General features: G+C 38.7%; 2 protein-coding genes across 2 annotated transcripts; one reads left to right on the plus strand and one right to left on the minus strand.

Annotated features, from left to right (window-relative positions):
• Positions 1 to 1,226: 1,226 nt before the first annotated feature.
• Positions 1,227 to 2,576, minus strand: LOC130630190 (uncharacterized). Its single transcript, XM_057443589.1, has 2 exons — positions 1,675 to 2,576; positions 1,227 to 1,462 (listed from the first exon to the last, which is right to left on the minus strand). The coding sequence occupies exon 1, from the start codon at positions 2,574 to 2,576 to the stop codon at positions 1,776 to 1,778; it is 801 nt and encodes a 266-aa protein (XP_057299572.1). The 3' UTR covers positions 1,227 to 1,462; positions 1,675 to 1,775.
• On the plus strand, positions 2,553 to 8,136 carry LOC130630189 (uncharacterized). Its single transcript, XM_057443588.1, has 2 exons — positions 2,553 to 7,564; positions 7,647 to 8,136. The coding sequence occupies exon 1, from the start codon at positions 2,741 to 2,743 to the stop codon at positions 7,136 to 7,138; it is 4,398 nt and encodes a 1,465-aa protein (XP_057299571.1). The 5' UTR covers positions 2,553 to 2,740; the 3' UTR covers positions 7,139 to 7,564; positions 7,647 to 8,136.
• Positions 8,137 to 16,332: the final 8,196 nt, after the last annotated feature.

The following is a 16,332-nucleotide window of genomic DNA, read 5'->3' on the forward strand; positions in this document are numbered from 1 at the left end:
ACTGCTAGGCTGCTCAACCTTTCCTCCGACATCGTGTTTCGCATCCAAGTTTTTAAACGCCGTAGCCCAGAGATACTTCTCTCGCAAGTGCACGAGGTTACAGGAATTGTAGCCAGAATTCTCAAAACTTCATGGATCGATGGAAATGTTTGCCTATTTGTGGTTTTGATTAAAGAGGTAATATCTGTTGGTAGAGCACCTTGATAGTTTCTCCAAAATATCTCCCACATATCCAACTGGGCGTATATGTTACTTTGGGCCGGAATATCACTCGCAAACAATCGCACGAATTCTTTAACCTTAACCTTCCAGTTAGGTTCATCCGCTAATTCCTCCATTTTCCCTTCATCAGAAAATATATAATTAGGCATAATACCGAAACCACTAAAGATCGTAAGACTTGTGAATCGAATTTCTAACTGCTGAATGATGTGGTCCAAGAACGGTATGGCGAGAGCTCGTTTATAGTACTCCTTGGGACCATCCGAAACATAGTTTTCACGATAAATTTGAATGCTGCAACGACATTTGATTTTTTCTGCAACTTCAATCTCGTTGGCCAACTCCAATGCCTTTCCGTACCATTGATCGAAGTAAGTGTCCATGTGGGATCGTATAAACTTGAGGGTTTGGTGGAGCAATGACACTTCTTCGGAAGCTTGTATCAGGTCTGTTGTACTGCTTTGTAGTTTTACTGTCAACCCTCTTGTGTATCCGAGTGTTTTCTGCACAATGACAAGAACGACAATGAATTCGAACTGTTGCATGATATAATAAAGAGGCCGAGCAGTATCGACGTTTTTACGACTGTATTTTCGATCTTCATTTAATGTTATCTTCTCTAAGGTTAAAAATACTGCTTAAAACAAATCAACGAAAGAGTCGAGCGCATCCAGCCTGCCAATCCATCTTGTTCGACAAACATTCAAAATAACCTTATGTTGTGCATCTGGACAAACTTTCGAAATTACTTCTTCAAGAACTTGTGATCTCACTGGAGATAAGTAAAAAAACAATGAAATTGCACCGAAGTCAGACATCATTGAATTCACCATCTGAAGTTTACATGCAGCAGCAATACATAAATTCAACATATGGGAGCGACAGTGAACGTATTTTGCTTTAGGAAACTTTTCCAAGATCCGGGTCGAAGCACCAGAACAAACACCCGCCATGGCTCCTACAAAAAAAGTCACTTTTGGTGTACGACATGAACAGGGAGGGGAACCTAGAACGTGAAATTAAACAAGATTGAAAATTTTTACAACTAATAATCGGAGATAAAAGACTCTGTAATATACCTGCGCCATCATATCCCTGCCCCATACATAAGTTCATATCGAGATTTACATCACGAATCGAATCAACAATCGTTTTTGATAAAGCTTCACCAGAGACACCATAACGACACTCCGCCATTGTCATAAAAACTTCTTTTATGTCACCACTAATGTTGACATACCTGAAGTAAACACCCTCTATATTAATTAATCAGTATATATCGATGTAGAGAATAACAAGAAGTAGGAAACTGGATTTGGAAAATTCACACAAATGTCGACGGTATGTTGCAAAAATTTTCAGAATAATTTGAATGTCGTAGTATTCCTTATTTGTTTTCAATATGCGAATGGAAATGAGATAGCTTAGAATGGTTTCAACGATCTAATATACCTTGTAACTATGGGCATCTGTTCCTTGTTACTAACATCCGTAGCCTCGTCGGCTAGCACTGAGAAGTATTTGTTAGCTTTTATATCGTCGACGATCTGATGCTAGATATTTTTGGCTATCAGATAGATCAGTTCGTTTTGTACAGTTTTTGACAAGTAGGTTGCATTTTTAGCACACGTTGATAGGTGCTCTTTCAATATAGGACATTCTAGGTTAACAGCTAATTTAACAATCGCAAGGAAATTGCCACAATTATTACCATCTTCATTTTTCGATCTGGCTTGGAACTCCGCTGTTGGATCAGTTTCATCTTTTCCACGGAGAGGTAATCCTTGCCTTGCAATCACTGTTATGATTTTAATAAGTGATGTCATTATCAAGCGATTCTTAGCGATAGTGGCATTTTGAATCCCATCTAATTGTTGTGCTATGCCAGTGCCTCTGGTATATCTGAACATGAAACTATTAGCATCTGCCTGACATTGTCGATGGAATGGCGATTTTTCCCCATGAATTTTAAAAACTTTGGTAGCGTTTCTCCAGTCTTGAAATGGTTGCGTACATAACTGTGTCATTTTACCAATTTTCATTGCATTTTTAGAAAATAAAACACAGTGAATGCAAAATGCACCTTTAAGAAGGTCAGAATAAACTAGCCAAGGAAAGCTTTCAAACCAAGCATACTTAAACTTTCTGTTTGTTTTGATGTCTTTCTCGAAGTTATGAGTTTGTGTGGGTTTCCATACCTTGTTCAGTAACTTATGTTTTTCATGATCATTCAAAGCATCTATTTTATTCACATAATGACCAATGTCCAACCTATCATATTGCACAGTATCTGCCACATCAACACTTTGTGTTATATCTCCATCTATGAGTACCACAGGTACTTCTGTATTCATTTCTAATGTTGCACTATACCACTATTACGGCTACCATTTTGATATATAATAGTTTGTTTATATATATGTCGGTCACGGCAATTCGGTAACACGTTTGTAGTACGAATTAAGATGGCGTCTAGTTTATCATCCTTCTAAGTTGTAACTTGGTGTCAGAAGTAAAAATGAATAAATCACATAAACGACCAGAATTGAAGTTAACTGGCAACATATCTGAAAATTTCAAGAATTTTGAACTTAGATTCAATGACTATTGCATTCAGTCGAACTACAGAAATTTAGAGAAAGACTCACAAACTGAGCAAGCAGAACATTACAAGCAACCTTTGTTGGAGATCTCTGCACTGAGATCTTCAATGCCAGATGAAGCTCTCCAGGTGATACGTTATACCATTGAGCCATCCATTCCAGTAGATGATAAGAAAAAACCGTGGATTTGGATGAATCGTCTACGCACACATTACACAGGAACAACAGGATCTACCCTAATGACTGATCGGTTCAAATTCTGGCATTCGTCCCAAAATCAAGATGAGACAGTCCAGGATTGGGAGGTCCGAATACGACAAGCCGGAAGCCTGTGTGAATATGGAGAAATTACAGACATTATGTGTCGTGATAAGTTTGTCTTTGGACTTTGTGAGGACACAGCACGAACTGAACTGTTAAAAACACATCTGAGAACAGATGGCACACAGAAAACAATGTCAGATGTTGTCGCAGAGGCCAAGTCAATGGAATCTGCTCGAGTGACAAACAAACTCATCAGTGATGCATCAAAAGGGACAGAAGAGAATGTTCACTGGACAAAAGCAACAATACCACCACAACAAAGGAAGAAACACAGAGACATGAAATTGAGACGTGAGCCAAATACTTGCCACTGGTGTGGAGACAATAAAGGACCACATCCTTGGGCAACTTGCCCAGCTAATGGACGTAAATGCACAAGGTGTGGTGGATTTGACCACTTTGCAAGAGTATGTCTAGAACAACAAAATGTCAGCCACCTTGGCAACAAGGGATACAACAGACCCAACTACAACAGAAGAAATAACCAACGTCCTCCACAACCAAACAGCAATCCGCAGGGTATGCAAAAGTCGACCAACCACCTTCATGCAACATCAACATATCATCAACCAGAAAGCAGAACAGAATCACCTGAGCAGCAACAACCAACATACTACACTGATGAACAACCACTGTATTACAGCACAGCGTACGCAACAGATCAACGGAATGGACAATCCCAATCAAATCAGGAAAAATTTTATTCAAAGCTTTTGTGTTCATCAACAGGGAGAAACTTTGTAAACCTACAGTTCCAAATCGACTCCGCCGCTACATCTAACACCATATCGCACCAGGTCGTCCAGAAATACTTTCCTGATATCGAGCTTCAGAAATCACGTTGTGTATTACTTCCTTATGGGAACAAAAGTGAGCCAATCAGACCCATCGGGAAAATCACCCTTTTGTGCGAAAAGTTCAAAAAGTATCATAGTCTAGTGTTCCAAGTCCTTGACTCGAAGGACATGATCGGAAAGCCAGCTCTCCTTTCCGGTAAAGACTGTGTAAACATGAACATCATGACAATCAACACAGGGGATATCTACTCTCTGCAACAGCAAGGCAACCTGAATCAGCCAACAACCACTAGCCAACCAAAAACACATGTTAACAAAACAAAGCCATTAGATACAACCCATCCGCTGACCAAGGAGTCATTAATTGAATGCTATAAAGATAGCTTTAACGGTGTTGGCTGTCTCCAACCACCAGTATCATTCCGGGTAAAAAATGAGGTTACACCAGTTCAAATGCCAATTCACCGAGTACCACTGAGCAAACGTGGGAAAGAAAAAGCAGCTATAGACAGATATGTCAAAGAAGGAATACTGGAAAAAGTGACACAAACAACTCCATGGTGCTCAAACATACTTTGTAGAGAACAACCAAACAAATTTCGTGTATGCATAGATCCCAGCCAAACAATAAACAAAGCAATAGAACGACCTGTATACCAAATGCCAACACTGAATGAACATCTACACAAACTGAACAATGCAAAATGTTTCACATTAATTGATGTAAAGGATGGGTATTTTCACGTGCCGTTAGATGAAAAATCATCAGATATGACAACAATGCACACTACCTATGGACGTTATCGATGGAAAAGACTTCCATTTGGCATCAACAGTGCTCCAGAGGAATTTCAAATGAGACTCATGACAGCGTTAGAAGGACTAGAAGGTATCGCACCCATAGCTGATGACATCATAGTATATGGTTGTGGGGAAACATACCAGACAGCAGAAAGGGATCATGACAAAAATCTCATTGCACTAATGGAAAGAGCTAGAACCAAGAACATTAGATTCAACCCAGCAAAACTCAAATTCAAGCTGAAAGAACAGAAATTTGTAGGACACATTCTTACACAAAATGGCATCAAAGCTGATCCGGAGAAAACTGATGCCATCCTACAGATGCCAAAACCACACGACAAAAAGAGCCTGCAACGCTTCATTGGAATGGTCAACTACTTATCACCTTACTGCCAGAACTTGAGCACTGTCATCCGGCCATTGACTGAACTAACAAAAACAGACATGGCGTTCACATGGTCTTCAACACAACAGACTGCATTTTCAGATGCTAAATCACTTATAGCATCTACACCTGTCCTACAATACTTTGATCCAGCTAAGAAGGTGATACTCCAGGTTGACGCAAGTGACAATGGTCTTGGAGGAACACTTCTACAAAACAACAATCAAGAACAGTTACAACCAGTCGCATTCACGTCTTGTACTCTCACTGAAACTGAGAGAAGATACTCTCAAATTGAGAAAGAGTGTTTAGCTATATGTAATGCATTCTCCAAGTTTGACCACTGGCTGTACGGACACAAAAACATTGAAGTACATAGCGACCACAAACCTCTGGAAATCATCATGAAGAAGCCACTCAACCGAGCACCGGCACGACTTCAAAGAATGCTATCCAGACTACAGAGATACCAATTTACGGTAACCTACAAGAAAGGAACCACACTCTACATAGCAGATACCCTATCCAGAGCACCACTCACCAAACCTTCCACAAACACAATAAATGCCTTTGAAGTATTCCGCGTTGATACAGAGTCAGAGTATCCACAACACCACCATCAGCTCAAAAACGACACGGAAATGAACATCCTATCAGCTACGAAAAATGACCCAACCTTTCAACGGCTCTACACCCTGATACAAAGAGGATGGTCAGATGAACCACAACAACTTGATCAGGATCTCAAACCATACTGGAACTTTAGAGACGAACTGTCCATCAACAATGGTTTTATATATAAAGGACACTGTACCATGATACCAAACGGACTGAGAAATGAAATGCTTCAGAAAATACATACCAATCACATGGGTGCAGCTTCCAACACGAGAATGGCAAAAGAAGTACTTTTCTGGCCAAATATGGCAAGAGGCATTACTAACATGTGTCATGACTGCTCCGATTGTGCAAAATACCAAAGATCAGCATCTAAAGAACCGATGCGATCAATTCCTGTTCCGTCACTCCCTTGGCAAATTGTTAGCCAAGATCTGTTTGAATACGAGAATAAGGACTATCTGGTCACAGTATGCCACTTCTCTGACTGGATTGAAGTTGATCACTTACCAAACACCCTTGCCTCTACTGTTGTAAGGCACACCACAGCACACTTTTCGCGTTATGAAATATGCCATACAGACAATGGACCACAGTTCATCAGCAATGAGTTCAAGAATTTCGCCAAACAATATGGCTTCCACCATACTCGCTCTGCTCCATATTACCCAAAAGGGAATGGGCGTGCTGAAGCTGCAGTCAAAGTTGCAAAAAACATGCTCAAAAAGTCTCAAGACTTCCAAATAGCGCTTCTAAACTACAGAAATACTCCGCAACAGGGACACTTGAGTTCCCCTGCACAAAGAATGATGAACCGAAGAACCCGAACTATGCTACCAACCTCAAAGTCTGCACTTTTACCATCACCCATAGACGTAGCCAATACAACACAACAGATAATTGACAAACGAAGAACAGCCAAGGAAATATACGACCGTCATTCAGGACCGGTTCACGACAAACCAGACGTTGGCACATACGCATATGCTAAACCACCTCCACAAAAACGGGGACAACCATGGACGTATGGACGAATAATCAGAAAAAATGACATGTCGTATACCTTGCAAACACCACAGAATACCATTATCACAAGAAACCGGGTTCACATCAAACCAGCGGCAGCACCATCCGGGCCACTGAGCATACATAAAACTGTCATCGTACAACCTCAACATACCACAGTCAAACCACGGTTGGATCAAATAACACCTGCACACAATCAAGCACCTATAACCCATGTAGCACGACCTCTTCCATCTGAACGACCACGCAGCAGTCCACAAGCAAAGCAAGCCTCAATCGAAGATTTGTCCATGACACCAATAAGGCCACAGAGAACAACTAAATTACCAACTCGCTTTAAGGACTATGTCATGTCGTAAAGAAAAATAGGACAGTACTTGATCAAAAGGCCATCGTTTTATTGACTCAGACTCACTTTTCTTTTGTTAATTTTTTTTTCGGTAGGGAGGTGTTGCACTATACCACTATTACGGCTACCATTTTGATATATAATAGTTTGTTTATATATATGTCGGTCACGGCAATTCGGTAACACGTTTGTAGTACGAATTAAGATGGCGTCTAGTTTATCATCCTTCTAAGTTGTAACTCTAAGGCTGTTGGTGTAAATGTAATAGCCATTTCTGAAGATATTGATCGACTTGATGATGGTGATGACTGCATCGATACAGAAGAAGTTATAGCATTAAAGGTCACTATAAAAAAAGATGTGATATAGAAATACATATTTATAGAAAACCCAGTAGGAACCTAGTAAAACAATCATGAACAATAAAAAAAATCAGGTCTGTATTTAAAAAATATGTTGAACGTAACCAGACCAACCCATGTCTTTACTTTCTTTAAGATCTATCTCTGTGGATTTAGATGAAATTGCAGAGTTTGAAGATAATAATTGACTTGGTGGAGATTGCATTGATATGTCATCAGAAGAATTGAGGGTATCACAGATCTCTATGAAGATTATGACAATACAAAACGATTGATACATTAAAAATGACTTTTTACACAAACTCAGATAATAATAAAAATGTCTGAAAATAATCTGGATAAAAGACTATGCTCACCCATGTCTCTACCTTGCTTGAAGTATGCAGTGATTTTCGAACTAGGAAGTTTGTTCAGTACACATGGTGTTGAAATTGTATTGCCTTTTTTTAGTATTGTTATCACATTACTTCTTGGAATTTTACAGGTTCCTATCTCCATCACTGGACAAAAATGATTTGGTCGATCAAAAACCTTTGACTTGGTTCCCATCAATACATTGCGGCCTCCTTTTTAAAACCATAATACCTTCACAGGTACACCAGCAACACCTCTCCTGGGCTCAACAATTGTGTTGAATAAATTGTCCATTCGTTTATCTCCAAAGCTTTGATAGGTAATTTCAATAGGATGCTACAAAATAATAATAATAATAATAAATATTTAAAGTGGCTAGCCCAGAAAATCACAAAAACCTATAGTTAGTGGATTGTTTCCACTGGGGGCCACTAGAACAAAAAAGAAACAAAAAATGATAAACCTTAGACTGCCTCAGCTCAATCAAACATAGTAACATTTATAATCTGTGAAAATTGAAAAAAAAAAAGAATAAAAAACAAAAATTAAAAAGTTAAAAAGTGATCTCCATTAGAATTTGCCAAATACATTAGAGATGGAAGTCTTAAACGAAAGCAGACTTCCATCACAGGTCACTTGGTCTGGAAGATTATTCCACACTTTTGCACCTCTAAATGGGAAAGCTTTTTTGCCAAATTCCGTGTTGACCAAGGGAAGTGTGAACCTGTTTTTGAAGCTCCTCTTGTTTGATGATTATGACAGTTTTTTGTCAAAAGGAATTTTGAGCGCATGTAATCAGGAGCAATGTGATTCATGGCTTTGAAAACTAATATGGCATCGTTTTTGATGAGTAAATTATTCATTGAATATTCCCTCTCTTTCCCAAGAAAGGTACGGACACATTTTAATCGTTTTTCTAGTTTTTCCAATCTACCTTGGGTGGCACAAGCCCATGCCGAGGAGCAGTAGTTGAAATATGGCATGACAAGTGCATTAATTAAAAGGTTTTTTGTGTGAGGTGTAAAACAGGATGCAATGGTTCTAATTTCAGAATATTTAATTAGTATTTTTCTATTTATGTCATTAATGTGCTTTTCCCATTGCATTTTTTGATCAAATGTTACCCCAAGATATTTAACTTTTTCGCTCCTCTTCAAAGGAATTTCCCATATAGTTGATAGTCTTGTTCTCAACTTTTTTTAACTGGCTGTGGTTGCCGAAAAAGATTGTTTCAGTTTTGTCCGTATTAATAGTCATTTTGTTATTATTCAGCCAGAGGTTGACTTGCGAAAGTTCTAACTCGACCTGGGAGACAAGGGTATCCAAGTTTTTATGAGACGAAATAATTATTGTATCATCTGTATATAGATGGTGGTAGTTTGAATTGATGACAGATTTTAAGTCATCAATATACAAAAGAAAGAGCAGGGGCCCCAACACAGATCCCTGCGGCACCCCAAAAGCGTCTTCATGAAGCAGATCTGATCCTGTGTCGTTTACAAGGGTCAGCTGCATTCAGCCCGTTAAGTAGGACTCGAACCAGTCAAAGGCAGCATCTCTGATGCCAAAACACCATAGTTTTTTTAACAAAATTTTATGATCAACAGTGTCAAAAGCTTTTTTAAGGTCAATGAGCACAGCACAAACAAAGTTATGTTGGTCGAGCTCAGTAAGAATAAAATCAGAGACATCGACTACTGCAGTTTCTGTGGAAAAGAGTTTTCGAAATCCGGACTGTCTGTCATTCAGGAAGTAGTGCTCAGAAATAAAATGAGACATTTGCTCATGCACTAACTTTTCAAAAATTTTCATAGGAATTGGCAAAATGGAGATAGGCCGATAATTAGTAGGATCTGTTTTATTGCCACTTTTAAAAATAGGCGAGACCCTTTTAGTCTTCCAACATTTAGGTACATAACCAGTAAATAAAGATTTGTTGAAAAGACTTGATAAATAAATACTTAGAACTGACGAACTTGCTTTTAGCAGTCGTGAACCAATTCCGTCCAAGCGTGTAGCTTTATTAAGTGGTAGTGAACTAATTATTTTTTCGACACTTTTGGTCTCAATACGAGCCCACCGAAAATCGTGTCCGCTAACAGGTGGATTAACATTAGTAGTGTCAAAAGAAAATTTAGAGGCTAGTTTGGCACCAACACTGACAAAAAATGAATTGAATGTGTTGGAAATTTCTTTTGGGTGAGAAGTTTCTGTACCATCGTTTTGGAAATCGTTTTGCAAATTTTAAAGGTATTGGCTGCATCACATATGATTTACTCCTGTCAGGAATCGAACCTGAACTATTTACGATATCGTATCATAAATATCATACCATTTGATCACAGGAGTTTAGACATTTAGTAAAAAAAAATCAAATGTGCATATTCCATGAAAAACTCATCATACCTCAATAACATTGCAAATTGATAAAACGCACATAAACGATGACCAAATGAAGGATTTTGAAACATGCTTTGCTTCCTCAATTATGGCCAGTTCTCTTGACTTTGTCTTTGTGTACACGTCACAACCAACATCCGATAAACATTGAACAAAAATATTGTTAGGAGATTGTTGGGGCATTGGATGTTCAGCATAATATGTTGCATTTTGATACATTTCCAAAGAGGTCAAAATTCTCAAAATTGAAGCTAGGGTTTCATCACCGATCAGCAACACAGAAATAGATCTGTAAAGACAGTTACCATCTCCACTGACACTGATGGGCATAACAAGAAAAAAATACATCAGATCGGAAGGCAGTTATAAAATAAAAAATATTAGTAAGATTACCAGATTAAAACTTTAATGATAGGCTTATGAAAAAAGCATGTACTATTATAGGTATACCTGACTGGCCTCAATGTTGAAAATAAAGCAGCACTTTTTCTAGCCATATTGTTATGTATAACGTATGCCAAGTCGTCTTGGCGGAGAACACCACGATGACTTGGTTTGAAAATTGATGGATACGTTTTCCATTCTTCATATAACTTTTGTTTCCATTCATCATGCTGGCTCAATATTTTATTGAAATCCATCTTCTAGTGTATCCTTGCTATTATGTATAAAATAACAAATGAAGCACCATATGAACACTTGAGAATATTTTTGAGTGTATTCTACCTCAACTTTTCATTTGATGTATTTATTTGTGTGGTGGGGAGGTTTGAGTATAACAATAACACAAGACAAAGCAGTAGCTACACAAACTCATTTTTTCACAAAATATAGCACCAGAAATTTCATACAGAACAGAACCAGTGGAAAAACTTAGTTTACACATATTCTCAACTAGTGGTGTTGTGAATAATAAATAAGTATCTCATTCAAGAGATATTTTTGCCGAGAGGAACCTAGCCTAGGTAACCTAGAATAATCTTCCCGAGTCAAAAACTAAATCTGATATTTTAGGTCAGGGAACTACATACAACTACACACTGGGTACTTAAAATTCATAAGAAATAGTGAAAAAGACATCCAGAAACCTCAAAGTACCACAGTACCTCCGTCCATCTTCGGTTGATTGCTTACATACACGAACAAAGTGGACTTATGTTGGCATTAATATTGTTAAGGTTGAGAAATTCTGTCTACCTTGCCTTTTTTTTGCTTATTTGCTTATACGCGATAGCAAAGTAGTTTTTCATCCCTGCTTTCTCTCTATGCAAAAAAGCAAATATATCAACTTTGATACGCTTACTTGCTTATTTTTTAATAAGCGAGAAAGCAAAGTTGCTTTTTGTTTCGCTTGCTCAGAGTACTATCTATCTACTTTGTTTAGGAAACTGAATAAGCGCAATAAGCAAAAACACAACTTTCTTACCAGACTTCCTAAATAATGCAAGGAAAACTACACACGAGACGCGCGCGGGCTTTTTCTCTACGTTTTTGAAAGCAAGCGCGCGCTTATCTTGCTTATACCTCTATCCGACCCTGAACCGTTATGATTGAATTTCTAATTATCTTTTCAATTGTAAACGAACCCCAATACTTTCCATATGTTCTTAACGTACTTTTTTATTATTATAGGGCTGGTGTTAATTACGTGGTGTAGCTATTATTTTTATTAAATAAAAGTAAATAGACAAACCAATTCTCTCTTTCTAAAAAACAATTTTTTTAGAAAAACAAGTTGGTTTATCAGACTAAAAGAAAGAGAAGATTGCACCGCTAGCCCTTTCTTCTATGCAATTCATTTGTCTGTCGCATTGTTTTTCGCCTTTTTTTCCACCAAATAACGAAGTTTATTCTTCATGAAAAAGTCCATAAATCCTGGAAAAATCGCAAACTTTTCATCCAATAAATAGCCTACTACAACTGCTATATTTAAAAACAAAATTTTCTTTTGAAACTGTGTTCCTGTGACCTCCTGAAAACTAATACCTGAATAAGTACAATGGTCTATTAGAACCACACATTACAATTCAAGATAGGTGGGACTTAAATAGGTCTGTTGTGTTTATGTTTCCTGCATAATTTGTGAAAAAAAAAGAAAAAAGATTTTTAAACTTGCTGAAAGCGGTACTAAGGTCACAAAAAATGTGTGTTTAATGCCATCATCATGTTCGGCATACTTTTTTTTGCTGTGCTAATCTTTGTCTAAAAAATCATTTTCAAATATTTCGACTAATTAGTGCCTAAAGCGATACATAGGTGAAAAAAACACATTTTTTTGTTTACTATTCCAAATTAGCTATGTCGAAAGCAGATATTAAATGAGATCCAGAAACAATTCAGGGCACAATTTTGTATTTCACAATCTGTCAAATTTACCCTTTGGAAATGGATTGCAGAGAGGTCTTATTATAACAACAGGTTAGAATAATACTACTTTATGTTAGAATAGTCCTGCTGATAGAATAATACAACTCTGTTAGAATAGTACTACTAAAAGGTAGAATAGTACTACTATGTTAGAATAGTACTACTAATGTTAGAATAGTACTACTAATAAAATAATAATAATAATAATAATAATAATAATATATGTGCATAGATGTGCATCAACTGTCAACATAGCCTGAAAAGTATGTTATTTATGACCTTTCTTACCGTCATTGGTCTCTCCCTACCACTTGTAACCCTGGCATGCGTACAAGAATCAGAGAAAGAGAAGTATAATAAGCAGAGGATTCAGGACCTTTGGGATCAAATTAATCTCCTGGATCGTACTTGTAACTGTGATAGAGTAAATGAATGAGCATTGTGACGACCGGTTGGCAGTACTCAATGCATATGATAAATGTACCTGTGATCGGAGGTTCGTGTGGTAAAATGTTATGCTGGTATTGCTACCATGAACATATAACATATAACGGAGGAGGTGCATGCACTATGAAATGTAATCTCTGCAGTCATTCAAAGTATAAATAAATGCAAATGCGTCACCAGCAATGAGTCTGGATTTTGAGGAGTATCCGGATTGGGTTGCAAAGTACCGCCAAATCTGGGACAAGATCGAAGAGTTAATTTTTCAAAAATTAACGACAGAGCCTGTAAAAAAAGATCGTTATATCAATGCCAAGCTTCAATATTACAAGGACACAATTACCACCAAGTTCTATGGGATGCCCGTACCGTATGATGAGCCTTGCCAGGCCAGCGCCATCCTGGCCATTTCATCGGTGTATGTACAGGGCAATAATTACTACCCCCAGGTGTGCATCACAGAATGTAGGTACAAGGATTTCAGGAAGGAATGGTTACTAAGCGAGGACTAGAAAAAACATATATTTTATAGGCTCAAAAAGTCTATAAAATATCATGTCATTTTTTAAAACCTTCCAGGGCACAGATGTTATACATTTCTCCTAAAATTAAGGCATATATTCAGGTGGAGACTCTAGGTACAGCTCACATAGTTTACAGATTGCAGTATTTTTAATACGTCTTGCCTCCCTCCTTCCCTACCCTTGGCATCTAGCTGGGCTCTTTCCTGTTCGTTGATGCTATTTACAATTCTATTGAAGCGCTGCCTCATCTGTTCCTTTAACACCATATACCTCTCCTTCTCCCGGGAGATTAGGCTATACTCATAGTCACTGATAACGCACTGATAATATGGACATTAACTTTACCGATAAGATTCTGGGCCTCTGTCCTACTACCTTTGTTGGGTGTCTGATAGTCATCAAAGCCTATTGCCATCAGACGCGTACTACCCAGCCTTTGCTGGAGCTGTTTTATAGTTGGAAAATTACCGTCCTTCAACGTCAGTGATACTTCCGATAGTGATCTCTTCCCCGTCACAAGTTTTTTCATAATAAGTTCACCACCCTCCTCCATTCGGAACCTCATTTGGTTCCATACCCAGCCCATCCCTAAGATTCGTATATAGACTATCAACCTTCGATTTAAAAAGTATAGTCTCGGCCGACTCCGTGCCCAACCCCAATCGTCTACGCGTACCTCCCTGCTGCTGTCCCGGCGTTGAAGTCCCAGATGTTCCGGGTAATTGCATTGATTGCTGGGTATCCTCTTTGTCGCCTTTATCATCATGCTTACCAATATCGTCCTCGGGCGTGAATATTGGATTATCCATTTATTTACAACATTTTCATCCCATATAAAATAAATAACCATGAACGCATACAGTACATTGAAGGACCCTTACGCAGAAAGCAAACAGCTATTAGGTATGAAAGGACGCCGGTAAAGAGTCCAGATTTCCCATACCCCATCAACCATTGACCAGAAAGGAGATCTGTATGTTGATATTCCGAATATGCCCCAGAATGATGTCATTATCCCGAGTAATCTCAAGCTTTTATTTGATTTGGCACTTACAGGGAGCAACACAACACGTAAGATCGTGTCAAACATAGGCAAATCCCTGGTGAAGAATCTACGTATTACCCTAAATAACAAAGAGGTTCAAAATATAAGAGACTACAACATTTTGGCATTGTACCGAGATCTCTGGCTATCCAAGTTCGAGCGCAACAACAATCTTATTCTCGAAGGGATTAACCCTAATGATGGGACCATCAGGGCCCTACAGGTCAAAGCCACTGGACATGTAGGTACAGATGAAGAGAAAGCCATCGTTAAAGCCTATGGTAACACCTTTTGCATCCCAATCAGAAAAACGAGATAACGAGAGATTTGCCATTCTATCCAGCAGGCCTGTACGTCAGATTGCAATTCATCATCAAATTCGCTGTCATCAAGGATGCAGGTAAAGCAGCCTCGGGATCTACAGCAGCCAAACCAGCCCATGCTACATATAAGATTAGTAATATTAGAGTTGAATTCGATAAGATCACCCATGAGGTTCTTGCAAGCGCCATGATGTCAAGATATTCGAGACTTGCCCTGCCTTATAAAAGAGTACTCAGGATGAAGGTGCTTACCATGAAAAAATCGGACACCAACGAGATCATTCAGATTGATAGTCCCTCCAAATCGTTCAAGGGTGTACTGCTACTGTTTTGAGACCCAGGAAAAGTAAAACCCTATGCCGGTGTCAACGAGATTGGCGTCACGGTGGAAGGGGAACCGAACGAATTGTACAGTCATGCAATGTTACCCAAGGATCATTTGGACAGTTTTTTTAACGAAAGGTATGCCTTGTCTGTGGACTTTCGTAGCTCCCCTGATGACGTGCTTCATGGTAGTGGTAGACTGCTGCAGCGAATGAGTGACGGAATCACTCTGCATATTACCAAGGAGGCCGATGGAAACGGTGATTTTAGGTGTTTCGTGTATCTGTTACAAGATGCGCAGCTTAATATCCTGGACGGCAACTTTCTGTTTTCTAAACTCTCGGAGCATGGGAAGGCAGAGAGGAAAAGACATGACCTTGCAGTTGAAACGCTCAATACGGCCCAGGCCAAATGGATCAGGGACCGGCAAGCCAAACTCGATTGGTTTGCGAAAGAAAGGGAGAAACAAATAAAAGCGGGCAAGAGTCTTCGTGAGCTCGATGACGACGTGTATAAATTTTATATGGCCTCTGATAGAAAAGCACCGCAATTGAAGGACTTCTACACCCCTTCCAAAACCAAACAGGATGGTGAACTCACGTTTATTGTTGGGTCATTATCCCTACTGGGGTTTGTAGCTTACAAATTTTTGTAAAAACGTGCGTTTTAACATGTATAAATAAAGGAATATGTCAAAAGAATCACATATCGTTACAGAGGAGGAAGCAGAAAAACTGAGTAATATCTACTATACCCCCAGAACATCTGTGGGTCGGACGAAGGGCTATCAAACTCTTTACGAAGGAGAGCGGTATCTCCAAAAAGAAGGTAATACATTGGCTTAGTAGGCAACTCCTATTTCTCCGGCATATCAAGGGTCCAAAACGTATTGAATACTCCCCCCCCCCTTTACAATTACAGCACCAAATGAGGTGCACCAGTTTGACTTGCTCTACATGCCTCATGACAAAGTCTATGGCAATTGTTAAAAATACATCCTCACAGGGATCGATGTAGCCTCGAGGTACAAGGTAGCTAGATCCCTGCGTACCAAGAAAGCC

This window comes from Hydractinia symbiolongicarpus, chromosome 2, assembly GCF_029227915.1.
Source record: "Hydractinia symbiolongicarpus strain clone_291-10 chromosome 2, HSymV2.1, whole genome shotgun sequence".
Taxonomy (NCBI): Eukaryota; Metazoa; Cnidaria; class Hydrozoa; order Anthoathecata; family Hydractiniidae; genus Hydractinia; species Hydractinia symbiolongicarpus.

What these genes read in the sequence shown, in the direction of transcription:
- LOC130630190 (XM_057443589.1), bottom strand. Translation starts at nt 2,576, where the DNA reads ATGAATACAGAAGTACCTGTGGTACTCATAGATGGAGATATAACACAA.
- LOC130630189 (XM_057443588.1), top strand. Translation starts at nt 2,741, where the DNA reads ATGAATAAATCACATAAACGACCAGAATTGAAGTTAACTGGCAACATA.